Source organism: Anomaloglossus baeobatrachus, chromosome 9 (assembly GCF_048569485.1).
Source record: "Anomaloglossus baeobatrachus isolate aAnoBae1 chromosome 9, aAnoBae1.hap1, whole genome shotgun sequence".
Lineage (NCBI taxonomy): Eukaryota > Metazoa > Chordata > Amphibia > Anura > Aromobatidae > Anomaloglossus > Anomaloglossus baeobatrachus.
Window position 1 is genome coordinate 200,344,916 of NC_134361.1, and position 27,797 is coordinate 200,372,712.

Below are 27,797 nucleotides of genomic sequence, written 5' to 3' on the forward strand. Positions count from 1 at the left end.
GCGGTAACAAGCCTGCGGAGAGAAGCCTGTGGGGAGAAGTGTGATGCCCCGGGCAAGCCAGGGGTCACAGGTTATGACACCACCACACCCTACACCCCGGATAGGTACACCAAAGCTACACAAAAATCCTTGTTGCCTTCCTCCAGGGGCTGATGTCCACACCAGGGGGTGGGCCAGGCGGTTGGCTCCACCCACCGAGGAGTTCATAGCCCTGGAGGCGGGAAAACCAGGCAGATCAGTTTAGGGAGAGAGAGAGTTAAGAGTGAAGTGGTAGAGGAGCAAGAGAGAGGAGTAAAGGTGGAAGAGAAAGTGACAGTTGAGAAAGCCTGAAGTTGGTCCGGGTGTGTGCCCCGGACTGAGACAGCAAGGTCAGCAGACGGCGGTGACTGTCTGCAGGAGAGGCTGCTTGGAGGTTGCCGAAAGGACCGTGGACGGGTTGTGGCCCGGCGGTACCGGAGCGGTATACGAAGAGAAGCCAGCACCATTGGCAGGGGCCTTTCGGATCCCGGCAAGGCTAGGAATCGCCGTGAATTTGCCAAATCCGTCAGTGAAGAGGACCTCTGGGTCTCCCAGCAACCAAGTCCCGATTGAAGGCAACAGTCCAACCGTTACAGAGAGACACCGCCACCGCCAGGGCACCAGTTTCTCAGGGCCAGCGCCTGCGGGCAAAGAGGGGCTCCTCCGGCCCAATATCCAAGCCGGGGAGCGGGTAACCGGTGGGAACCCATCGCTACCAACATAGACTTAGGTGCAGGAAAAGGGACTGTCACCGTCAACTACTGGGGAAAAGCAACTGCAGCCGTCCGTGGGAACCGTCTTTCCAGCCGTGTGTTTTACCGAGAACTGTGTCCCCGTCTCAGGCTGAGTGAGTACCACAGTGCCGTGAGGCACAGCGCTGCCCCCGCGTCCCTGCACCCCACCAAGCCCTGCACCGGCCCCGCCATCCCCCATCCCCCAACTCATCACTGGGCCCCGGGACGACCACCCCCTACCCACGGAGGGGAGAACCAACAACTTTGCTGCTCCCTGTCACCGCTCCCGGGATCCCCATACAGAGCAGTCGTGGTGTCCACATAATCACCACAACCGTGGGTGGCGCCACGGACAATAAACAATCCCAAAAACCAATCCCCTTTCACTCACGGGCGAGGAGCACCGCTCGAGTCCCCGGGATCCGGCCCATCGCTCGAGCCACCGAGCAGCAGCAGGCCGCAGCAGCAGCAGCAGCCGGACCCGAGCAGTGGGAGAGCGCGGCGTCCCCTCCTCTGCCCGCGACAGAAGCCTGCGGTAACAAGCCTGCGGGGAGAAGCCTGCGGGGAGAAGCCTGCGGGGAGAAGCCTGCGGGGAGAAGCCTGCGGGGAGAAGCCTGTGGTAACAAGCCTGCGGGGAGAAGCCTGCGGGGAGAAGCCTGTGGTAACAAGCCTGCGGGGAGAAGCCTGTGGTAATGTAAGGGGTGGACGGACCCCTAGTGTGGAGAAGACGTTCCCCCCCCCCCCCCCCTGAAGACGCCATAGGAGTATGGTGGCACATTGTACAATGTTGTGCATACCTCCCAACTTTTAAAGAAGGAAAAGAGGGACAAAGTTTGCGGCGCGCGTAAATTTTTAGGCCACGCCCCCTAACCACACCCATTTCACAGTCACGCCCATATCCACTCCCCATCCACACCCATTCAGCACAAACACGCAGGCAGCCGGCGGGCCTCCAGCACGGACACGCAGGCAGCCAGCGGGCCTCCAGCACGGACACGCAGGCAGCCGGCGGGCCTCCAGCACGGACACGCAGGCAGCCAGCGGGCCTCCAGCACGGACACGCAGGCAGCCGGCGGGCCTCCAGCACGGACACGCAGGCAGCCAGCGGGCCTCCAGCACGGACACGCAGGCAGCCGGCGGGCCTCCAGCACGGACACGCAGGCAGCCGGCGGGCCTCCAGCACGGACACGCAGGCAGCCGGCGGGCCTCCAGCACGGACACGCAGGCAGCCAGCGGGCCTCCAGCACGGACACGCAGGCAGCCGGCGGGCCTCCAGCACGGACACGCAGGCAGCCGGCGGGCCTCCAGCACGGACACGCAGGCAGCCACAGTGAGGCGGCCGGTCGCCTTCACAGACAGGCGGCCGGCCGCCTTCACAGACAGGCGGCGGGCCGCCCGCAGAGAGAGGCGGCCAGCCGCCCGCAGAGAGAGGCGGCCGGCCGCCCGCACAATGAGGCGGCGGGCCGCCCGCACAGACAGGCGGCAGGGGGGCGCCCGCACAGACAGGCGGCAGGGGGGCGCCCGCACAGACAGGCGGCAGGGGGGCGCCCGCACAGACAGGCGGCAGGGGGGCGCCCGCACAGACAGGCGGCCGGCCGACCGCACAGACAGGCTCCGGCCGGGGGTGAGGGGGGAGGGAGGGAAATCAGCGCTGGGGAGATTCGTTTACTGTACCAGCAGCAGCACAGGCAGCGCTCCTCTCTATGCCACGTCTACTAGGATGGTAGGAGGGAAAAGCAGGGAGGCGGAGAGAGAGTGGGTGGGCGGAGCCCGGGAGCCGGCCGTCCCGCCCGTGGCAACGGGACAAACAACGTAAAGCGTGAAAGTCCCGCTGTATCCGGGACGGTTGGGAGGTATGCAGCATGTTAGAATGTGTACATAAGATCCCGCTGGTGGTGGCAGCAGCTTATAGGCCCCAAATCTGGTGACAGGTTCCCTTTAAAGTGAACCTGTCAGGTGCAATATGCACTCAGAGCCAGGAGCAGTTCTGGGTGTATATTGCTAATCCCTGCCTAACCGTCCCTGTATACACTAGCATAGATAAAGAGATCAAGAACAAATATTTTTAAAGATCTTATATCTTATGCTAATGAGCGCGGGGACTAGTCACAAGGGCGTTACTTCACTTGGCTAGTCGGCTCGCATAGCATGTTAGCATGTTATTACGCCCCTGTGTGAGTACTAACACGCTATATGAGCCGACTAGCCAAGTGAAGTAACGCCCTTGGGACTAGTCCCCGCGCTAATTAGCATAAGATATAAGCTCTTTAAAAATACTTTTTCTATAGATGCCTTTATCTATGCTAGTGTATACAGGGACAGTTAGGGAGGGATTAGCAATATACACCCAGAACTGCTCCTGGCTCTGAGTGCAGATTGCACCTGATAGGTTCCCTTTAAAGGGAAACTGTCACCAGAAATTTAGCAAAAAAAATAAAAGATTCCCCTCTGCAGCTCCTGGGCTGCATTCTGGAAAGGTTCCTGTTGCTATTGTGCCCCCTTTGAGACCTAAAATAATACTTTATGAAGTCTTACCTTTTTGTATGCAAATCTGTTTTTATGGTCACGGGGGCGGGCTGCCTGGCGTCCGTTATTCCCCCTCCTGCCGCTGTACGCCGTCCCCCATTGCTCATTTCCATACATGAGGACGCCTTCCTCATGTAACTGTCCTCCTGAAGTTTTGTGCATGCCCAGTGCCACTCTCGCGGGACTGAGCACTGTGCAAAGTGTGAACGCTTTTGAGGTGATTGCGCAGGCGCGAGATTATCTCGTGCCCGCGCTTCTCACTCTGCCTCCACCGTTATGCGCAAGCACTGTCCATATGAACCATGTTACCTATTACCGTGGGCGCGAGATTATGGGCGGCGCTGTGATTGTCATCAGCAGCGTCATCCAAGTACCCGCCCATAATCTCGTGCAAGCAGTAATAGGTAACATGGCTCATATGGCCAGCACTTGCGCATAACGGTGGAGTCAGAGGGAAAAGTGCGGGCACGAGATTATGGGCGGGTACTTGGTTAACGCTGCTGATGACAATCACAGCGCCGCCCATAATCTCGCGCCTGCGCAATCACCTGAAAAAGCGTTCACATGCGCAAAACTTCGGGAGGACAGTTACATGAGGAAGGCGTCCTTGTGTATGTAAATGAGCAATGGGGGACTGCGTAAAGCGGCAGGAGGGGGAATAACGGACGCCAGACAGCCCGCCCCCGTGACCATAAAAACACATTTGCATACAAAAAGGTAAGACTTCATAAAGTATTTTTGTAGGTCTCAAAGGGGGCACAATAACAACAGGAACCTTTCTAGAAGCAGCCCAGGAGCTGCAGAGGGGAATCTTTTATTTTTATTGTGAAATTTCTGCTGACATGTTCCCTTTAACTGGTAGGGGAGCCAGGATAAAGCAGAGCTGAAGCTGTTGGGAAGCTAGGACCCAGCAGCTCTGCTCCACAGGCAGGAGACCACTGATCGGTAAGCTAATAGAAGCCTGCAGATGCCACTCTGCATAGGTTATTGCCACTGCTATCTGCAGGAGAGAGAAGTGCTGATTGCACGGTCTCCTCAGCGTCCTGACTCCCCGCGTGTCTGCAGCAGTGAGAAGCCGCACACGGGGAGTCAGAGAACAGCTGCAGACAAACGCAGGCTCCGGGACTGGGGGGGTCGGCTCTGGTGCAGGGGGGGGGCTCTGCTGCAGGGGGGGGGCTCTGGTGCAGGGGGGGGGGCGGCTCTGCTGCAGGGGGGTCGCTCTGCTGCAGGGGGTGATTCATACCTCAGCAGCAGTCACAGGAGTAGGTGCGCGCTCGGCTCTGTAATGAATAGTAGAAGGGAGAAACAGCGAGGCGGGGCTACAGTGGGTGGGTGGAGCCGGGATAAACAGCCTCACGGGCGGGAGCCGGGATCAAAGGCTCAGAAGAGGGACTGTCCCGCTGTATCCGGGACGGTTGGGAGGTATGATGTTGTGTGTTATGTACGGTTCTCCCCCCCACTAGGTGCCAGTGTAGTGAGTGGTTCCCCTGGTAACAGTGACAGGGAAGGAAGGGGCAGGGCAGCCTAGGAGGGAAGAGAAGGGGGTTGGGCTCTGAATGCAGGGCAGTGTGCTGGGAATGTAACAGGAGAGAGCTGAGAAGTGCCGGGGCAGAGTGCAGGAGTGGGTGCTGTGGCAGTGGAGCGAAGAAGTTGGAGCTAATCCGGAGCCGGTAGTGAGTACTGGAGCCGTCCCCTAGTTCAATACAAATCCCTGGGAAAGGGCTGGACTAAAATCGGGATAGGAGTACCACTGCTAGGGGGATAACAATTGGCCCCTGCAGGCAAAGGAAAGTGCCCGTAGAGAAAAAGGAACCGTTTTCGTAGAAAAGGACTTGTAACTTGTAACGTCCTAAAGTAAACCTGCTGCAAACAGGAAGATGGAAGCTTTGTTTAATAAATCGGTGTTTGGTTTATCCGCTGCCTGCAATTGTCTCTTTCCTGAAAGTGAAGAAGGAGCTGGAGAGCACAGAAAGAACGCTGTCTTGAATGGGCCCCATGCATCCACACTCTGCCCCAACAACACACCTGTTTTGCAAGTAACGGCCGGGCCGGGGTTCAGCCTGCGGCCCACAAGGCGAGGGGACCCGACTACACCCCCTGAGGCGCCCCCTGCCCCCGTTACAGTAACAAGCCTGCGGGGAGAAGCCTGCGGGGAGAAGCCTGTAGGGAGAAGCCTGCGGGAAGAAGCCTGCGGGGAGAAGCCTGTGGTAACAAGCCTGCAGGGAGAAGCCTGCGGTAACAAGCCTGCGGTAACAAGCCTGCGGGGACAAGCCTGCGGGGAGAAGCCTGCGGGGAGAAGCCTGCGGGGAGAAGCCTGTGGGGAGAAGCCTGCGGGGAGAAGCCTGTGGTAACAAGCCTGCGGGGAGAAGCCTGTGGGGAGAAGCCTGCGGTAACAAGCCTGCGGGGACAAGCCTGCAGGGAGAAGCCTGCGGGGAGAAGCCTGCGGGGAGAAGCCTGCGGGGAGAAGCCTGCGGGGACAAGCCTGCAGGGAGAAGCCTGCGGGGAGAAGCCTGCGGGGAGAAGCCTGCGGGGAGAAGCCTGTGGGGAGAAGCCTGCGGGAGAAGCCTGCCGGGAGAAGCCTGCGGGGAGAAACCTGTGGGGAGAAGCCTGTAGGGAGAAGCCTGCGGGGAGAAGCCTGTGGTAACAAGCCTGTGGGGAGAAGCCTGTGGGGAGAAGCCTGTGGGGAGAAGCCTGTGGGGAGACGCCTGCGGGGAGAAGCCTGCGGGGAGAAGCCTGTGGGGAGAAGCCTGCGGGAGAAGCCTGCCGGGAGAAGCCTGCGGGGAGAAACCTGTGGTAACAAGCCTGTGGGGAGAAGCCTGTAGGGAGAAGCCTGTGGTAACAAGCCTGTGGGGAGAAGCCTGCGGGGAGAAGCCTGTGGTAACAAGCCTGCGGGGAGAAGCCTGCGGGGAGAAGCCTGCGGGGAGAAGCCTGTGGGGAGAAGCCTGTGGTAACAAGCCTGCGGGGAGAAACCTGTGGGGAGAAGCCTGCGGGGAGAAGCCTGTAGGGAGAAGCCTGTGGGGAGAAGCCTGTGGGGAGAAGCCTGTGGGGAGAAGCCTGTGGTAACAAGCCTGCGGGGAGAAGCCTGCGGGGAGAAGCCTGTGGGGACATGCCCTGCTTCTTGGACTAGTCACCTCTTGTCTGGTGGCACGTTCAGCTATGCTTTTGTCTGGAACACTGCAGTGTAGTATTACAGGAGCCGATCATCCAATTTGTGACATATTCCCTTTATAACGTCTTTTTTTTCGGGAGAACATAGGGAGACGTGTTTCCTACATTATGGCTTGCATTAAAGAAGCCCCAGGAGATCGGCAGCCGATCGACTCCATATTTACAGACATCAATCATTGATGCGTCCAACTGATTATTGAACCTTGATTTCCAATTACATGAAAAAGGGCAAAACATAACTTTCCAGCCTGCAATGTACGGAGATCCTAGAGGAGGGACGAGTAAGCGCAATCACATGGCCCGTGACCTGCAGGAATGTCTTATGGCACCGGCCGCATGATGTCTTGTCATTTCCTGCATTGGGTATATAATTCCCGATTCTCCCTTAGGTGTTCTGCACATTATCAGTGCACACCCTCCATATTTATCACATATACCTATTACTAATATCAGCAGGGTTGTTCTCATTCAGTCACTTCCTTTCCCTCTCCTGCCCTATTCCTTCTCTCACTCCCCATGTCTCCTCTTCTGTTTCCTTTTTTCAGTGATTTTTATGATCTATCTAATATAAACCTTTTGATTGCACTTCACCATCTCCTTCCTCTTTTTTTCTCCCTTTGTTTCCCCCTTTTTTCCTTTTGTCTCTTCTTTCTTTGTGCTTTTTCTCTTTCTTCTTGTCCCCCTTCTCCTTTTTCTCCCCTCCCCATTTTCTTTTTTTTTTTTCCATTCCTTCATCCCACCTTTTTCCCCTTTCCCCTCTCCTCCTTTCCTTCCCCCCTTTCTTTTTCATCCCTTTTCCCCTTTTTATGCCTCTTCCTCTCTTCACTCTTTTCCTTTTTCTTCTTAATCTTTTCTCTTTTTTTTTTTTTTTTTACCTTCTTTCCCTTTTCCTGTCTTTCTTTATTTTCTTCTTCTTCCTTTCCCCCCTCCAACCCCACCTGATGGTGGTCCTGACGCTGCATTCATGTGCTGACTGTGTTTCTGGTGCTGCATTCATGTGCTGACTGTGGTTCTGGTGCTGCATTCATGTGCTCACTGTGGTTCTGGTGCTGCATTCATGTGCTGACTGTGGTTCTGGTGCTGCATTCATGTGCTGGCGGTGGTCCTGACACTGCATTAATGTGCCGACGATGATCCTGATGTTGCATTCATGCGCTGACTGTGGTTCTGGTACTACCTTCATGCGCTGACTGTGGTTCTGTCACTGCATTCATGTGCTGGCGGTGGATCTGGTGCTGCTTTCATGTGTTGATGGTGGTCTGGGCACTGCCTTAATGTGCTGATGATGGTCTGGGCACTGCCTTAATGTGCTGATGGTGGTCTGGGCACTGCCATCATGTGCTGATGGTGGTCTGGGCACTGCCATCATGTGCTGACAGTGGTTCTGGTGGTGCATTCATGTGCTGATGGTGGTTCTGGCTCTGCATTCATGTGCTGACTGTGGTTCTGGCAATGTCTTCATGTGCTGATGGTGGTTCTGGCGCTGCATTCATATGATGATTGTGGTTTGATGTTGTACATATGTAGTAATCCAAACCGTGCTTCACGGCTATGTTAAAAGGTTAAAAATCCTCAAAACTTAGTTTTGAGGTTATGGGGAAGATTTGCCAAATTTCTGCTCCAAAAACTAGATGTAACTTAGCGTATATGTTCACACTTATTTTATGGAACAGAAACTAAACAGAATCTTTCCAAATCCTCCTCAAATGCTCAAAACTTAATTCTAGTGATGTACCAACACAAGGGACTTTGCTCCCATACATGGTAGGTCTCCTATTTAGAAAGCTACTATAAACAAAGGCATTGAGATTTCAGCTCAGGAACAAATTTAAAGGGGTTTTCCACTTTGGGCAATAACTACTTGTTTGGGTATATTCATATGTTGCAAAGTTGTAAGATGATCTCAAAGTGTCCCCCACTGAGACCAACAGCAATTAGTTATAAACTATGAGAAAACCTGGCCCTTTAGTCTCATTTAGACATCCAATTTTCACGTATAGGACACAAAGTCTCATGTCTGACACTGTTTAGAATCTAGTACTATGCAGGTGATACAACATTGATAGCAACAAGCGTAGATGCTATGAAGGACTTATAATGGAGCGTCAAGATGGAAAGCTCAAACATGGGACTCCTACTCAATACAAAGAAGACAAAGCTATTGACTACTACCAGGTACGACCAGGACACAACTGAGATGGATGGCAACAACCTGAAAGTGGTAAAGGACTTCAACCTACTCGGCTCAACAATAACTCGATGTGCAGCGACCAACAACGAAATTCAATAGAAGACTAGCTATGGACAAATCATCAATGAAGTCACTGGACAAGGTCCTCAAATCAAGGAACATTTCACTGGTGATGAAGACACGGCTTGTACATAGTCTGGTCTCAGCTTGTACATAGTCTGGTCTTTTCTGTACAAACATATGGATGCGAAACTTGGATCATAAAGAAATAAGACAGAAGAAGAATCAACACCTTCGAAGTAGTAGTATAGTAGTATGTAGTGCATGAGGAAGTTATCAATACCATGAATGGCAAGAAGAGCAAACAAATCAATTTTGGAACAAATTAAGCCAGACATGTCACTCGAAGCAAAGATCACCAAGCTACGACTTGTCTACTTTGGACATAGCATATGAAAAGAGCAATCACTAGAGAAGGACATCATGGGTGGAAGAATAGAAGGAACAAGGCAAAGAGGAAGACCAGCAACCCGAGGGCTTGATACAATCAAGATAACGGTGGAAAAGACCCCTGGTGGATCTATCTAGGCGAAGAAGACCCTCATGGATCTATCTAGGTGGAGAAGACCCCTTGAGGAGAAGACCCCTTGAGGACCTATCTAGGCGTAGAAGGCCCCGGTGGACCTATCTGGGCGGCAGAAGATCGATCTTCCTACAGAGAGTTCATCCATCAAGTCGCCATGACTCGAAAACAAAACTAGCTCCCTAAGGGTCTTCAGGGAATGGACACCCCTAAGGACACCTTTTGTCCCAGGTATGTACAAACTTTTTTTTTTTTTTTTTTTTTGGGCACAAGCTGATTTTATTGACTGCTATTTTAAGTAAATGTAACTTTCTATTTAATCTTTTTATTAACAAGAATACAAAAGAAGAAAAAAAATAAATTCCAGAATTATTTTTTTATTTTTTTTATGGGTGTGAAAAAAAGTGATTTTTACATTATGGTTCGGATCTTTTGGGAGGCGGTGATCACAATCCTGTATAGTTTTGTTATTTCAAAGTAGTTGATAAATATTATATATTCGTGAACACAAATTTTTTAACCACTTTTTCTTTTACTCCACGACTGGGTTTTAAACATACAATATCCTGATTGCCGGCTGTTATAGGCTGCAATTCTTTAGAGCCTGTGCAATTGCAAGCCCTGGCAGTGGCATATAGGGACATGTTAAAGGGGTTGTCAAAAAATATTTTACTGCTTATCCATAGTATTGGGGATAAGCTGCAATGCCCTGCACATGAGGTAAGAGACATAGCTAATCAGGAGAACTATACTACATTTCTAATTGGAGGTATTTTTTATTTTTTATTATTATTATTATTATTATTATTATATCTTCTACATGTTGGGATAGGATCTTGGCGGTGGGAATAGCCCTTTAAGGTCTACCTTGCTCTGCTGTAAATATACAGTGCAGGGTGGCACTGGAAAGGGGGGAATATTAATTTAAGGTGGGGGATTGTTAAAATTAGCAGTCTTAATTACAGGCCCACTGTAATAGAGGTGCATGGGTGGAAGTTCATGGGGCGGAAAATATTTTTTTGGGTTTTTTTTGCGATCTACAAGTGATTGCATATGTAGCATGTAAGCACCAGCATTAAACTGGTGAGCAGGAGCATCCTCTAGTGGCCTCCAGGAGGCAGTGCATGCACCAATATAGCAGACTCATTTCATTTACATACAAAACATATGACCACTTGCATGTGCCTTATGGGTATGTGCACAGATTTAATATTTGCAGCAGCTTTCTGGCCTTAGAACAGTTTCACCCGTTAATCATTCATGGTCGGAGTATGGATCTTGATGCCTGAACCAACCATGGGTCTCCTGACCCGAACTGAAGAGCCTCATATATGCTTAGAGGTTATTCATTCCGGGTCAGGAGCCCGGCAGCCATTTATTCTGCACTCCATCCTTGAATGGCTTCACAGATTGATATTATTGGATAGAGCTTGTACATATAAACCTTTTTGCAATTTACTGCCTATTAAAATTTTCATTTGTTCTTGAGATATTAATACTTTTCTTTTGTTTACAGCCCGTTGCCTAGGAGACCGACCACCGATGCGGTCTAGTTTGTAAGCACCGCTCTGAAACTAGTCAGGATTAGGAGGTAATTTAAAGCGATCCTGGCTAGTTTCAAAACAGTGCTTACAAGCTCAATAGAAAAGAGCTTGTATACACTGCTGTCTAGAATCGGTGGTCTGTCTCCAAGGCAACAAGTCGTAAACAAGAAAAGTGTTGATATCTCAAAAATGGCTGAAAATTTTAACAAGCAGTAAATTGAAAAATTGCTTGTATTTCCAAGCTTTATTCAACAATATCCATTTATGAAGAAGGCGAATAACCGATCAAAGGGATTCTCCAGGTTAGTCCAGGTCCGGACCTTGATATTTGGACCATCTCCGGACCCGAAGTCAACTGTTGGTGCACATCTTTTTGCAGGACCTGGTCCATCAGCCACATCAGTAATCTGAAGTTGATGGGCGGGAACCCTGAGAACCGCCTATCACCCGCCATCCGTTGCTCTTCTTTTGATTAGCTGGCCTGGAGCGATGCTACATGTGCGTCACACTGCAATGACAACATCTCACCAGGCCGGCTAATCAAAAGAAGAGCCGCGGACGCACTCATGTAGGAGGCGTTTTTCAAGGCTCGCGGCCACAGATTCCTGATGTGGCTGATAGACCGGGTCCTGCGAATCAATTTGCTTCAACTGTTATGTTTGAGGAAGGAGGTCCATGGCCGGTCTGGATATTGTGGTCCGTGATGAGGCTGTGAATGTTAAAGGGGATGTCCACTAACTTTACATTGATGGCCTATCTTTAAGGCCCCCTTCACACATCCGTGATTCTGGTACGTATGACAATAGTTTTCATACGTACTGGAGACCCGTTAATACTAATGGGTCTGCGCACACATCAGTGTTTTCTCATGGACATGTGTCCTGTGCTGCACACGCGTGTCCACGTTTCCCCCACGTAGACAAGTCTGTTTTTCTCCGGCAACACTGATGTCACACGGACCATACACTACGTACCGTGTCTTTAAAATAAAATTATTTTCTATATTCACCTACCCCCAGCCCTGCTGTCTTCGGCGCTGCTGGCACTTGCTTCTGGGTCCTGCTCATTATGCTCATGCATATTTCCTTCACCGCGGACCCGGAAGCAGCAGCAGTGCTGGAGATATCAGTGCTGGGGACAGGTGAGTAAAAAGTTCCTGATCTCCGTGTGCGAGCACACGGAGAACACACCTGTGCCAAAATCACGGCACATGGATGAGCCATACGCACCTAGAACACGGCCATGAAAAACACAAACATTTTTCACAGATGTATGAAGGGGGCCTAAGATAGGTCATCAATGTCTGATCTGCTGGGGTCCAACACCCCACACCACCGCCAATCAGCTGTTCTCAGTAACAGCGGCAGCCGTACATGCTAAGGTCCTGTTAACTGATAGCGGCCAGGTACTGCACATCCGCGTAGTACCCAGCCGCAGTCTCTATCAGAGGATGGGACAGCTATGGAACTGAGAATTTCCGGCCACCTTCTGATGCCGCTGGCACCGAGAACATCTGATCGGCGGGAATGCAGGCTGCTGGACCCCGGCCAAACAGACATTGATGACCTGATAGCGGCCAGGTACTGCACATACACCTCCCATTCAAATTAATAGGAGGTGGATGTGTGATACGCGGCTGCCATAAAAAGTTAGGACAGCCTCGGAACGGAGCATTTCTGGCGGCTTACATGTACAGTACCCGGCACATGTGCAGTACCCGGCACATGTGCAGTACCCGGCACATGTGCAGTACCTGGCACATGTGCAGTACCCGGCCGGAGCAGCTGTGCAATTGAGCATTTCCGTCTGTCTGCTACCGCTGCCAGGACCGAAAACAGCTGATCGGCAGGGGTGCCGGGTATCGGACTCCGTCCGATCAGACATTGATGACCTATCCTAAGTATAGACCATAAATGTAAAAGTAGTGGACAACCCCTTTAAGCCTAACTTACATGCACCGCGTCCTAAAACTAACACCCTTCTGTGATGTATCGCCGTAGATCCTTACAGAAAAGGAAGAATAAAATGAAAAACACAAACATGAATGTATACCACAATAGCACAATGTTCGACAACTGATTGTGGTTTATACTGCGAACCGACGTGGTATTGCAGTTTTCAACATCAGATATAAGTGGCGCATACGAGATTGCATTCAATACTCAGGGTGAGGCGTAATTTTATGAAACCCGCCATGACCGGTATAGCAGTATAATATCGGTATATGACCCGACTAGACACTACAATAAGACTTTGACCATTGGACCCCGCAGTCAGGCGTCTCACCTGGGATCCGGGAGGCCTTCTCCTCCTGCGTCTTGCTTTTCCCGTCCATTGCATATGACCCCGGGCCACTTCTCGCCTCCAGTCCCTCCCTGCACGTATGAAAGGTCAGCTTTACTAAACAGGCATAAAAATAAAACCCTGCCGCTGCCCTTTAGGCCGAACTGACTGTGGCTTAATATATTCCTCAAACACCTGCTGTTCTTGCCACACAGAATAATCCTCTGGCTGCAAACAAGCGAGCGAGCGAGCGAGCGGCCAATCCCAACATACCCGGACTTAAGACATATTATAGGGAAATAGAGGTTCCTTCAAGATAGGTGCTTACAGCGGGCCAGCAATGCCCTGCATACACCATGACAGTTCATACACTGGCGGCCATGGCTGACCTGTGCTCCCTGTTGTCACCCCTGGAGTGTGAGGCCTGTGTCTTTAACGCCTGGGACCTGTGCACTCCCCTTTCTGACCTTGAGCCGAGTGCCATTAATATAGACTTCAGTCATCGCAGTGATTTATTGCGGTGCGCTGTACAGTGCAGCATGGACGGGGTTAACCCTTTATTGCCCCTGAAAAAAATGTTTTGTTACATGTCTCCAGTCTTTGGAAAATGTAGAGCCGGACCCCCTTTATCTGGTAGGGAATCGGGCCTATTCTGTTGCCCATAGCAACCTATTACTGAGCAGCTTTCAATGTTTCACAGCAGTAAATCAAAAAGCTGCGCTCTTGGTTGCTATGGGAGACCAGGCCTGTTGCCATAGACTTCTAAGGGGTAATCCCAGCTTTGGGGCGTTTTTTGCATATTCCGGGGGTCAAAATCTACGAGTTTTTCATGTAGAAACCGCAAAGAGATGGCATTGATTTCTCCCAAATATTTTTTTTCGTTTTCTGGAATTTTTTTCGTAACGTTTTCCATTCAAACTAATTAGTCGCCTCATTCCTTTATTTCCGAGCCCATTATCATTAAAGAGGTATTCCCAACTCCAAGATCCTATCCTAATAATAATAATAATATAATATTAGCAAACACCTCCAATTAGAAATGTAGTATAGTTCTCCTGACATAGCCATGTCTCTTACCTCATGTGCAGGGCATTGCAGTACACTTACCTCATGTGCAGGGCATTGCAGTACACTTACCTCATGTGCAGGGCATTGCAGTACACTTACCTCATGTGCAGGGCATTGCAGTACACTTACCTCATGTGCAGGGCATTGCAGTACACTTACCTCATGTGCAGGGCATTGCAGTACACTTACCTCATGTGCAGGGCATTGCAGTACACTTACCTCATGTGCAGGGCATTGCAGTATACTTACCTTATGTGCAGGGCATTGCAGTATACTTACCTCATGTGCAGGGCATTGCAGTACACTTACCTCATGTGCAGGACATTGCAGTACACTTACCTCATGTGCAGGGCATTGCAGTACACTTACCATACGTGCAGGGCATTGCAGTACACTTACCTCATGTGCAGAACATTGTAGTAAACTTACCTCATGTGCAGAACATTGCACTACACTTACCTCATGTGCAGAATATTGCAGTACACTTACCTTACGTGCAGGGCATTGCAGTACACTTACCTCATGTGCAGAACATTGCAGTGTACTTACCTCATGTGCAGAACATTGCAGTACCTTATAGGTATCCATGGTTATGACCACGACTAACTAACTGTCCCTATATCAGTGGTCATAATCATGGATACCTATGCTACTGCAATGCCCCGCACATGAGGTAAGTCTACTGCAATGCTCTGCACATGAGGTGATTGACATATCCACCGGTAAGACCATGTGAAACTAAATAACTGTCCCTATATCAGCATTCATAACCATGGATACCTAAGCTACTGCAATGCCCTGCACATGAGGTAATTGATATATCCATGGTTATGACCATGAGCAACTAACTGACCCTACATCAGTGGTCATAACCATATATATAACCATGGATACCTTAGCTACTGCAATGCTCTGCACATGAGGTAAGTGTACTGCAATGCTCTGCACATGAGGTAAGTGTACTGCAATGCCCTGCACATGAGGTAAGTGTACTGCAATGCCCTGCACATGAGGTAAGTGTACTGCAATGCCCTGCACATGAGGTAAGTGTACTGCAACGCTCTGTACATGAGGTAATTGAGATATCCACGGTTATAACCGTGTGCAACTAACTGACCCTACATCAACAGTCATAACCATGAATACCAACGCTACTGCAATGTTCTGCAGTTTTCCTTGTCAGTTTATATATTTCCTACATTCTGGTATATTTGTCCCCATCCTGGTAAATGTATTTCATCCTAGTAAATATCTCCCATCCTAGTATATATTGTCCCCCATCCTGGTGTGTGTATATATTGTCCCCCATCCTGGCAGTTCCTTGCGCACTGCGCATCTGAAGCCGGCGTTTGAACACCCGGAAAAGAAGCCTGCTGCAATGCGCGCAGGATAGAATGAGCGACGGGGACGTCGCTCCATGGTATCACGCCCACAGAGGCGTGATACCACGGAAATATGCAGACGTCCATAGGGCAAGGCGCCGCCCCTGTGACCACATTCCCTGCTATTTACATACGAAATATGAAGGTAATAAAACGTTTTTTATTACTTTCATATACAATTTTACAGCACAGGGATGGGTAGGGAGGTGTAATTAGGGCACACATGCATCTGCTGATAGGTCAGAACGCATATTCTAGGTGACAGGTTCCCTTTAAATGAGGTGCAGTACTCTGTGGCGACTGAAGCCTCAGGGGCGCCACACATGCTGCACCAGTTTTCTGGAACGCACTACACCAATCAACCACATTATTTCCAAGAACCACAATTCTTAAGCGTGCCATAAAAACTTATATATGTTCTTAGGCAGACCGATCACATCACTAATGTGGAGTAAGGCGCGCCAAATTTTATTAACAAATAAGAAAAGAAAACCTTTTATCAATTTTTGGGCTTGATAATTTCGTGTGAGCATCAACTAACACGTGTGGAGCTTTGCTTTGGCAGTATTAAGGGTAATGGTAATACAGAAGTGTGAATGAACAGCACAGCTCTGGCCCCCGGGTGTCTCCACAACTACCAGTGACTACGCTGCAGCTTATGGACTAAGTGACGTCTGAAAACGTGACGTCATTTACCACGCCCTTCTGTTTGCGTCTGCATGCTCACCAAGCTCCGCCCACATCGATGACGTATTATCTGTGCGCCGGAATGGGAGTTCTAGGCGGGAGGCGGGAAATAGAAGAGGAGTGCGGCTCCGGCTGACATGTCGCTGTCATAAGCGGAGCGTGGTGCAGACATGTCGGGAGACTGGCGGGAGAGCTGTAGGTGTGTTATGTATGGGCAGAGGGGGAGGCAAGGTGGGGACACAAGTATATACGTTATATAAGCAGGCTATGTGCCAAACTACAGACCCCAGCATGCCTTGCGTGTGGCTAGCAGAGCATTCTGGGAGTTGTAGTTTCACAAGCAGCTGCAGAGTCACAGACTGTGCCTTATAAAAACACAAGAGTAAATGCAGTCAAATTAGTGTCTGTCCTGGTCTGTAAGCGCAGGATTTATTAACCCTTTCCTGACTTTTTTTTTTTTTTTTTTGGGGGGTGCAACTTTTTTTTTTTTTTTCTTTCTTTCCTTCCAAAAAGCCGTATCTTTATTTTTCTGTCCACGCTCCACGCTGTACCCCAAGAGCGCACATTATGCCTCACGCCATTCTTTTACCATACAATGTGTGAAAAAAATTATGAAAAAATTCTCAAATATGGTGAAAAATCTTCAAATATTTTATTTTTTTATTTTTTTTTTTTTATTAGCGGTCACTATACAATGAAAATGACCCGGGAGCACGACTCACTCAGTGCAATTACAGCCAATCCAAATGTAAAGATTTTTTTTTTTTTTTTTCCATTTAAATGCTTTATAATATATTTTTTTGTCACCATTTTTTTTTCGTCTTTTGCGGATGGAACTGTATGATGGCTTGTGTGGTTTTTTTTTTGTGTTTTTTCTTGCTTTTGCAATTACGTTTTCATTAGGACCATTTAAAGGTAAATAAAAAAAACAAAGACTTTTTATACTTTTTTATTTTTAATTTTTTTATTGAATTTTTAAATGTAAATACACAATGTAATTGAACTATTAAACCGCTAACAACAACATTTTGATGAGTTTTTATTTCATTTTTGGAGGGGGGTGTGATGACCAAGAAATGGCCATTCTGACGTTTCCAATGTTATTTATTACTACTTTTTTTTATTCATGATTTTTTTTTTTTTTTTTTTTATTTAATAGTCCCCTTAACTTACTAGAACCAGTGTACTGTATATTTTAACCCCTTCACAACCGGCCGATTTTGCGCTTTCCGTTTTTTTTTTTTTTCACCATTCCTCTTCCGAGAGATGTAGCTTTTTTTTTATTTTTCAGTCAATCTTGCCATATGAGGGCTTGTGTTTTGCAGGACGAGTTTTACTTTTAAATGAAACCATGAGTTTAACCATATAGTGTACGGGAAAACGGCAAAAAAATTCCAAATGCGGAAAAATTGCAAAAGAAGTGCGATTGCACTATTGTGTTTGAGATATTTTATTTAGTGTTCATTATATGGTAAAACTGATGCGTGGGTGTGATGCCTCAGGTCGATGCGAGCTCGTAGACACCAAACATGTATAGGTTTACTTTTATATAAGGGGTTAAAAAAAATGTCAGAAGTGTGTCCGAAAAAAGTGGCGCATGTTTTGTGCCATATTCCATGACTCGTAGTGTTCTCATTTTTCGGGATCTGGGGCTCAGTGACGGCTTATTTTATGCGTCTCAGGCTGACTTTTTAACGGTACCATTTTTGCGCAGATGCTACGTTTTGATCGCCTGTTATTACATTTTGCTCAAAATTTGTTGCGACCAGAAAACGTAATTTTGGCATCTGGAATTTTTTTGCTGCTACACCGTTTACCGATCGAATTAATTGATTTTATATTATCATAGATTGGGTGTTTCTGAAGGCGGTGATACCAAATGTGTGTGTATTTTTTTTAACCCTTTAATTTGCAATGGGGCGAAAGGGCGGCGATTTGAACGTTTAGGATTTTTTAACTTTTTTTTTTTTTTTTTCTTTCTTTTATTTTACTAGGTCCCCTAGGAGGCTATAAGGATCATCAGTCTGATTGCTCGTTCATTTCTCCCAATCAGAGCAACACCGCTCAGACTGGGAGTATTGCTCATCTCTTGTAACAGCCAGTACTCTGCTGTTTTTTTTACAGGACTTTAGTCATGTGAGCACAGGAGTCCTCATCTGACCCTGTACTACCATGATAACCGCCGGATCTACGTGATCATGTCACGTAACTTCTGGTGGTGGACTGTGAATAAAATTATAGCGCAATCGCTATTATAATGGTACTGTCACGAATTGACAGTGCCATTTAAGGGGTTAAAAGGCACGGGCGGATAGCGATTTCGCTCGGCAAGGCACACATGGCAGCTGTATAAATCAGCTGACATGTGGGCCGATCTTTCCCAGCTGCAGGCATCACTTAATGTGTCACCCCCCCCCCCCCCCTTTTCTCTCAAATTTCACTTTTTCTTCTTTGATTGACACCTCTGGCTTTAAAGAGCCCAATAAGAGGGACGATAGATGTTAAACCAGCAGGTGGGGAGGTGAATTTTAATATTTGGCCCAGCCATGATGCACCGAGCCCTTGTACTTGGGGGTAACATTCATTCTGTGCTGACTGAGTCCCTTTAAATCACGTTTTTATATAGCTTATTATTTTTTTTTTTTCTCCCATATCATCCTCTGTATTAATAATAGAAATCTTGCCATTTTTCCACTGGCCATTCGGACTTTGTAAGCTCAAAATTTGTCCTGTTTCAGGAAATAAAACTTGGATATTAGGATATGATTCTTTTTTTGTTATCTTACGTATTGACACATCTGATGTGTGTATGTGTGCGCAAATGTCATTGTGAAGGGAGGGGGAGGAGGTGAGCTGTGACATCGCTTATAGTGATGAGTGAGCACTACCATTTGGGTGCTCTGATGGGCGCGACTATAATGGAAGTCAATGGGGGACTTGAGCATTTTTTTTAAGTAGGGTCCCCCATTGACTTTGAGATCACACCCTGACAGCCATTGCTGGGAGTTGTAGTTTCACTGGTCGATGACCCCTTACAATAGCGGAAAACGTGGCGACACCTACACATCCAGTATGGAGATGGGTCCCATTGCCAGATTGCGGTCTTTATGGACAGAGGGATAATTTTTGTTTTCTTTGTCGCTCCATTGGGAGACCCAGACAATTGGGTGTATAGCTATTGCCTCTGGAGGCCACACAAAGTATTACACTTAAAAGTGTAAGGCCCCTCCCCTTCTGGCTATACACCCCCAGTGGGATCACTGGCTCACCAGTTTTTGTGCTTTGTGCGAAGGAGGCAACACATCCACGCATAGCTCCACTTTTTAGTCAGCAGCAGCTGCTGACTATGTCGGATGGAAGAAAAGAGGACACATATAGTGTCCCCAGCATGCTCCCTTCTCACCCCACTGTATGTCGGAGGTGTTTGTAAGGTTGAGGTACCCATTGCGGGTACGGCGGCAGGAGCCCACATGCTGATTCCTTCCCCATCCCTTTTTACAGGGCTCTGGGTGAAGTGGGATTTACCGGTCTCCAGGCACTGAGACCGTGCTCCATCTACAGCCCCTGGAGAAGATGCTGGATGGAGCGGAGTACATCAGGGACATGGCCCTGCTTCCTCAAGGTACTCTGTGTCCCCGTGCATTTGGCGCTCACACCGCAGCATGCTGGGTGTTGTAGTGCGCCGGGGGACATCAGCGCTGCGGCGCCTGTGCCATAGCCTCATTCAGCTTAGCTGAAGCAGGCACACTTATGGGACTCGGCCGCGCCGGCCGCTGGGACTGCGGCACGGCTGGCACTTGTAGTGCGCCGGGGACTTCAGCGCGGCCTGCGCTTTTACGGCGGCCGCGCTGATAACTACAGTCCCCGGCTTTTGCGGCCTGCTTCCGTTCGTTCCCGCCCCCAGACCTGCCAGTCAGGAGAGGGGCGGGACGCTGCCCACGTCTAGGACTCGGGCGCGCCGGCCGCTGGAACAGCGGCGCGGCTGGCACTTGTAGTGCGCCGGGGACTTCAGCGCGGCCCGCGCTTTTACGGCGGCCGCGCTGATAACTCGAGTCCCCGGCTTTTGCGGCCTGCTTTAGTTCGTTCCCGCCCCCAGACCTGCCAGTCAGGAGAGGGGCGGGACGCTGGCCACTTCTAGGGCGGTCGCGCCGGCCGCTGGAACTGCGGCGCGGCTGGCACTTGTGGTGCGCCGGGGACTTCAGCGCGGCCCGCGCTTTTACGGCGGCCGCGCTGTTAACTCGAGTCCCCGGCTTCTGGGCCTAGTCTCCCTTCGTTACCGCCCACAGCCCTGACAGTCAGGGTAGGGGCGTGACGCTGCATAGAGCAGAGCTGAGAGCTGGAGTATGTTTTGCATACTCCACCCCTCTCACTGTGTGCACTGTGAATCCGGATTCCCGCACTTTCTCAGGCACGCCCACGGCTTCCTTCTCTACAAGGACACCGGCAGCCATTAGTGTCAGTTTCTGTACGATACAGAGACAAGTGTGGAAGACCCTGGCATTCTGATAGTCACACAATCGCTGTAACAGGCGTTAAGCAGCACCTGTGGTGCTAACCCCACTAGTGCAGAAGTGCACTTATAGATATGCTTGTACTATATACATTGCACTGTTTGGTCGCACGTTGTATATACCCTCCTGGATTATGCGGAGGAGTTATCAGCATATTCTCTGTGTAAAACAAAGGTGCAGAACCACATGTTTTTCTATACAGCTGGTACAGCATGTACGGCTATACGGCCGGCAGGTTACATAGACCCCCATTGTATGCACTAATGGCCAGGGGATGAGGACGGTGTCTGCAGTATTTACTGACAGTTTTTCTGAGACTATGGCTATGATACTAGAAGCCTAGCAGTCCGGACATGTCTCTCACAATATGGGCACTGTTGAATCATTGATCCATGGCCCCCCTCAGTGTGAATAACTAACAGCTCCGGGAATGTCACACGCATCCCAGAGTCACGGCTCTGCACGGACGTCAGTCCCAGACAGCCTAAGTGGGCTCGCTATGAGCGGCCTCGGTTTCATCAGGGTCCTAACAGAAGGACTCGCTGTGTAATGAGGCGGAAGTAGCGGCTCAGGATTCTGATCCTGAGACCGCTCTCAATCTGGATACACCTGATTGTGACGCCATAGTAAATAATCTTATAGCGTCCATCTATAGAATGTGGGTTATTTCTCACAACTCCTCCAGTGGAGGAGTCAGCTTCACGTATTTTTCTGGACCACTCTGCCTTCAGAGAGGCAGTCCAGGAACACCACGCTTATCCAGATATGCGCTTCTCCAAACGGCTTAGGATACACGTTATCCCTGTCCCATGACTTGGTCAAGGACTGGACCCAATGTCCCGAGCGGCATCCTCCAATCTCCAGGCTTGTAGCTAGATCCATAGTTGCAGTGGGAGATGGAACTGCAAACTCAAAGATGCCACTGACAGACAGATGGATCTCTGGTCGAAAGCCATCTATGAGGCTGTCGGCGCACCGTTGGCTCCGGCATTCTCTCCCTTGGGGCACTCCAAGCTATTTCAGCTTGTCTTACACAGATTGACACGGTTACACGTACATCTGTGCCGCAGGTGGCATCCTTAACCTCTCAAATGTCTGCATTTGTTTCTTACGCGATTCAGGTTGTCCTGGACTCTGCGAACCGTGCGGCGGTAGCCTCCGCTACTCCGTGTTTTTAAGCAGAGCCTGGTCTGCTCGTTAAGTGAATGGAAGGCAGATTCTGCTTCCAAAAAAGGTTGCCTAACCAGTTGCCTTTTTCTGCTGACCGACTGTTTGGTGAGCGTTGGATGTAACCATCAAACAGTCCAGGGGTAAGGATTCATCCTTTCCTCAGCCCGGACACAACAAACCCCAACAGAGCAAGAGGCAGTCGGGGTTTTCGGCCTTTTCGAGGCTCGGGCAGGTCCCATTTTTCCTCGTCCAAGGTGGACTCAAAAGGATCAGAGGAGCTAAGATTCTTAGCGGGCTCAGTCTCGCCCAAAAAAGCGACAGTCGGGAAACCCGCTTCCAAGGCGGCTTCCTCATGACTTGCGGCCTCGGTCGGTAGCAGGCTCTCCCGCCTTGGCGATATTTAGCTGCCATAGGTCAATGACCATTGAGTGTGAGACATTCTGTCTCACGGGTACAGGATAGAGCTCACTTCTCGTCCTCCAACTCGATTCTTCAGAATTTCTCCACCTCCCGGCCGGGCCGCTGCTCTTCTGCAAACAGGGTGCACTCTATAGGCAGAAAGAGTGATGACCCCCGTTCCTCTTCAGGAACAAGGTCACGGTTTTTACCCCAAATTCTTTGCGGTACCTATAACAACGGGCCGTTCCGTCCCGTTCTGGATCTAAAAATGCTCAGCAAGCTCGTGGACACCAGGCGGTTCCGGATGGAATCCCTCCGCCATGTCATCGCCTCAAGGTCCCAAGGATATTTTCTAGCATCATTAGGCATCAAGGATGCTTATCCACACGTGCCGATTGATCCAGAGCACTAGCGTTTCTACGCTTCGTTATAGGAGACGAACACCCTCTGTTCGTAGCTCTACCTTCCGGCTAGCGACAGTCCAACTGGTCTTCGCCAAGGTCAGGGCAGCAGTAGTCACAGTCCTGCACTCTCAGGGTCACTCTGTGGTCCCGTATTTAGACGATCTACTTGTCAAGGCACTCTCTTAGGAAACATGCCAACACTGCCCGAACGTTGCGCTGGAGACTCTCTAGAGTTTTGGGTGGATCATCAACTTTTTAGAGTCAGATCCGACCCCGACCCTATCGATAACATATCTAGGCATAGAGTTTCTTACTCTCTCAGCGATAGTGAAGCTGCCGCTAGACAAACAGCATTCACTACGGGCTGCAAGCTCTTCTTTAAGAACCAGTCGCACACATTGACACGCCTCATGCACTTCCTACGTAAGATGGTAGCAATGGAGGCAGTTCCTTTCGCGCAGTTTTACTGCGTCCACTACAATGGGACATTCTCCGCCAATGGGACGAGGAGTCGACGTCCCTCAACAGAGTCGTCGTTCTTCTCAGGCGGCCAAGGAATCTCTACGGTGGTGGCTTCTTCTCACCTCTTGGTCAAAAAGAAGGTCCTTCCTATCCCCGTCCTGGGCGATAGTTACGACAGACGCGAGTCTATCAGGGTGGGGAGCAGTTTTTCTCCACTACAGCGCTCAGGGTACGTGGACTCAGCAAGAGTCCACTCTTCAGATCAATGTTCTTGAACACAGAGCAGTGTATCTTGCCCTACAATCCTTCCAACAGCGGCTGGAAAGCAAGCATATCCGACTTCAGTCGGACAGCTCCACAGCGGTGGCATACATCAACCACCAAGGAAGAACGCGCAACCGGCAAGCCTTCCAGGAAGTCCGGCAGGTTCTGATGTGGGTGGAAGACACGGCATCCACCATATCCACAATTCACATCCCAAGTGTGGAAACTAGGAAGCTGACTTCCTAAGTCGCTGAAGTGTGGCCGAAAGAGTATGGTCTCCTCACCCGGACGGGTTTCAGGAGATCTGGCGCCGCTGACAGAGGCCGGACGTCGATCTAATGGCGTCACGGCACAACAACAATGTGCCAGCTTCATGGCACGGTTTCACAATCATCGAGCTCTGGCGGCAAACGCCTTAGTTCAGCATTGGTCGCAGTTCCAGCTACCTTAGGTGCCACCTCTGGCATTGTTGCCCAGAGTACTGCGCTAGATCAAGACCGACTGCGGCCGCGCCATCCTCGTCGCTACAAATTGGCCGAGGATGTTGTGGTACTCGGTTCTGTGGTGCCTCACGGTAGGCTAACCGGGGGCACTACCAGACCAATCAGACTGGCTGTCTCAAGGGCCATTCTTCCATTTGGATTCTACGGCCCTCAACCGGATGGTGTGGCATTGAGTCCTGGAACCTAGTGTCGTCAGGATTACCTCAGGACGTGGTTGCCACCATGAGACAGGCTAGCATACCAACGTCCGCCAAGATTGACCACAGGACGTGGAAGATGTTCTTATCTCGGTGCTCGGCGCAGGGTGTTTCTCCCTGGCCGGTTGCATCGTCTATGTTTCCTTCCTTCCTGCAATCTAGGTAGGAAAATGGGTTGTCGCTCAGTTCCCTTTAGGGACAAGTCTCAGCGCTATCTGTATTTTTTCAGAAACGACGACTTCCTCAGGTACGCACGTTCCTACGGGGAGTTTGTCTTCTCAGCACTCCGTACAAGCGGCCGTTAGAGCCCTGAGATCTGAACAAGGTTCTAATTGCTCTCCAGATGCCGCCTTTCGAGCCTTTGAAGGATGTCTCCCTTCCCGTTTTTCACGGGAAGTGGCCTTCTAGTAACGGTCTCGTCTCTTAGGAGAGTTTCCGAGCTAGCAACGCTCTCATACAAACTCCCTTCCTGGTCCTTCACCAGGACAGGGTAGTTCTGCGTCCGGTTCCGGAATTTCTCCCTAAGGGGGTATCCCATTTTCATATCAATCAGGATATCACCTCACCTTCTTTGTGTCCTCGTCCAGTCCATCAATTTCAGAAAGATTTGCATCTGTTGGTTCTGGTGAGAGCACTCAGGTTCTACTTCCCGCATGGCGCTCCTGCGCCACCCGGATGCACTCTTTGTCCTTGTCGCTGGTCGGCGTAAACAGTCGCAAGCTTCCAGATCCACCCTTGCTCGGGGGCTCGAGGAACCAATTCTTGAAACCTACAGTTCTACTGGGCTTCTGGTTCTCTCAAGGCCGAAGGCCCATTCTACCAGAGCCGTGGGTGCATCCTGGGCATTACGGCACCAGGCTACGGCTCAGCAGGTGTGTCAGGCACCCACCTGGTCGAGTCTACTTACTTTTACCAAGCATTATCAGATGCATACCTACGCTTCGGCAGACGCCAGCCTAGGTAGATAAGTCATTCAGGCGGCGGTTGGCCACCTGTAGGAGAGGGCCGTTTGACGGCCCTATCATGAGGTATTCTTTTACCCACCCAGGGATTGCTTTTGGACATCCCAATTGTCTGGGTCTCCCAATGGAGCGACAAAGAAGAAGGGAATTTTGTTTACTTACCGTAAATTCCTTTTCTTCTAGCTCCAATTGGGAGACCCAGCACCCGCCCTGTTTTCTCGGGGTTTTTCTGTTTTTTCGGGTACACATGTTGTTCATGTGGTATGGTTCAGTTCTCCGATGTTTCCTCGGATTGAATTGGTCTTTAAACCAGTTATTGGCTTTCCTCCTTCTTGCTTTGGCACTAAAACTGGTGAGCCAGTGATCCCACTGGGGGTGTATAGCCAGAAGGGGAGGGGCCTTACACTTTTAAGTGTAATACTTTGTGTGGCCTCCAGAGGCAATAGCTATACACCCAATTGTCTGGGTCTCCCAATTGGAGCTAGAAGAAAAGGAATTTACGGTAAGTAAACAAAATTCCCTTCTTCTTCTTTCCTAGAATGAAGATCGTAAGCTGGAATATTAATGGCATTCGAGCGACTCGTGTGGGACTAAAGGAAATCTTGGACTCGTTGGACGCCGACATCATTTGTCTCCAGGAAACTAAAGTCACCAGTACGTTTTCCACCTAATTTCCGCCAATGTCTGCGCTTTCAGTAGTTCCTATAGGGAAGATTTTAGCACCTTGTGATCATAAATTGACTGTTTTCTATCATCTGCACATAGGAGACTTACTGGAGGAGCCCGTCGCTATAGTGGAGGGGTATAATTCCTACTTCAGTTTCAGCCGTGTGAGAAGTGGATATTCTGGTAAGTGGTATTTCATGCTTAACCCCTTATTCACACTTTCTAGTTGAGCTCAAGATAAATCAGCAAAGTTTGTGCTGTGGGTTCTCAGGAGCACGTCGTTCTGTGTATACAGGACCTGTGCTGTCAAGAATATGTGCACAGAATGATCTATTGCCATAAACCAGCTACCAAACAACTGCTGATCGGCAAACGTAGCAGATTGCCAGCCATTTAACAATCGCCATCGGTTAGTGTAAACTCGGCTCACGTGTATGGAGCTGCTATCAGTATTGCAAGTGTAGAGAGACTTTTATGTCTACTATTTGGATATGCGAGTCCTGGATAAATAGGGGGATACGAGTGACTACAGAATAAACGACTGCTGATCAGCAAGTGTAGCAGATTATCAGCCATTTAATAATCGCCATCGGTCACGTATATGGAGCTGCTATCAGTATTGCAAGTGTAGAGAGGCTAATGGCTACTATTTGGGTGGCCGAGTCCTGGATAAATAGCGGGGACACGAGTGACTACAGAACAAACGACTGCTGATCAGCAAGTGTAGCAGATTATCAGCCATTTAATAATCACCATCGGTCATGTGTATGGAGCTGCTATCAGTATTGCAAGTGTAGAGAGACTTATGGCTACTACTTGGGTGGGCAAGTCCTGGATAAATAGGGGGGACACGAGTAACTACAGAATAAACGACTGCTGATCGGCAAACATAGCAGATTATCAGCAATTTAATAATCTCCATCGGGTAGCGTAAACTCGGCTCATATGTATGGAGCTGCTATCAGTATTGCAAGTGTAGAGAGAATAATGTCTACTATTTGGATGGGCGAGTCGTGTATAAATAGCAGGGACACGAGTGACTACAGAATAAACGACTGTTGATCGGCAAACCTAGCAGATTATCAGCCATTTAATAATCGCAATTAAGTAGTGTAAACCTGGCTCACGTGTATGGGGCTGTTATCAGTATTGCAAGTGTAGAGCGACTAATGTCTGCTATTTGGGTGGGCGAGTCCTGGATAAATAGGGGGGACATGAGTGATTACAGAATAAATGACTGCTGGTCGACCACCGTAGCAGATTATCAGCCATTTAACAATCGCCATCGGTTATTGTAAATCTGGCTCATGTGTATGGAGCTGCTATCAGTATTGCAAGTGTAGAGAGACTAATGTCTACTATTTGGGTGGGTGAGTCCTGGATAAATAGGGGGAACACGAGTGACTACAGAAGATGTGGAGAGGGGTCCTGCCGTGACCACTTGGCTAATTGTACTTTTTCTATATAATGGAGATGTTTGATAGAATTATATTAATGTCACTTAGGAAATGGCTCTCTGTTTTATAGGAGTTGCTACGTTCTGTAAAACCAGCACAACCCCGCTGGCGGCAGAGGAGGGTCTCGCTGGGCAACTGACTGGTGAGAAAGGGTCTATCGGCTGCTACGGTGACACAGAGGAATTCTCGGAAGAAGAACTGCTATCTCTAGACCAGGAGGGGAGAGCGGTGATCACACAGCACAAGATTCTGTAAGTAGAGTGTGAAAGGGTTAATTACATCATTAAGATGTATCATCTGTCCAAAAGATGGGCGATAACGTTCGGATCGGTGGGGTCTGATGGCTGGGATTACGAGAACAGAGCTCTGAAGTGTGTGTGTGTGTGTGTGTGTGTGTGTGTGTACGCCACCCACCCGCTCATTCATTATGGCACTGCAAGAAAAAGCCGAACATTGTACTCCGTCATCTCTAGCAGCCCTATTGCATTCAGACCGAACCAGATCCGCTAGTTATCACCTATCCTGTGGATAGGGAGTAACTTTTGGGGATTGAAATAAATCTTTAAAGGGGTGATCCAACGGCAAAAGGAAATTTCATTTAAATCCCTTTCTATTTGA

The 27,797-nt window shown here is 49.5% G+C and overlaps 2 protein-coding genes across 4 annotated transcripts in view; one reads left to right on the top strand and one right to left on the bottom strand.

Moving 5' to 3' along the window:
* Positions 1 to 13,515, bottom strand: part of PFKFB1 (6-phosphofructo-2-kinase/fructose-2,6-biphosphatase 1) — a 66,332-nt gene extending 52,817 nt beyond the window's left edge. The window contains exons 1-2 of the mRNA XM_075324241.1: positions 13,437 to 13,515; positions 13,051 to 13,139 (exon numbers count right to left, since the gene is read on the bottom strand). Of these exons, the coding sequence (XP_075180356.1) occupies positions 13,051 to 13,099 (49 nt within the window). The 5' untranslated portion in view covers positions 13,100 to 13,139; positions 13,437 to 13,515. The remainder of the gene's footprint in view (positions 1 to 13,050; positions 13,140 to 13,436) is intronic.
* APEX2 (apurinic/apyrimidinic endodeoxyribonuclease 2) overlaps positions 9,253 to 27,797 on the top strand; it is a 34,633-nt gene continuing 16,088 nt past the window's right edge. Inside the window, exons 1-4 of one of the 3 annotated variants that reach the window (XM_075324233.1) lie at positions 9,253 to 9,451; positions 25,595 to 25,710; positions 25,822 to 25,905; positions 27,250 to 27,430. In XM_075324233.1, the coding sequence (XP_075180348.1) occupies positions 9,420 to 9,451; positions 25,595 to 25,710; positions 25,822 to 25,905; positions 27,250 to 27,430 (413 nt within the window). In that variant the 5' untranslated portion in view covers positions 9,253 to 9,419. Of the gene's footprint in view, positions 9,452 to 16,274; positions 16,384 to 25,594; positions 25,711 to 25,821; positions 25,906 to 27,249; positions 27,431 to 27,797 lie in introns of those variants that run through there. The other 2 variants (XM_075324235.1, XM_075324236.1) reach the window with 2 other exon arrangements.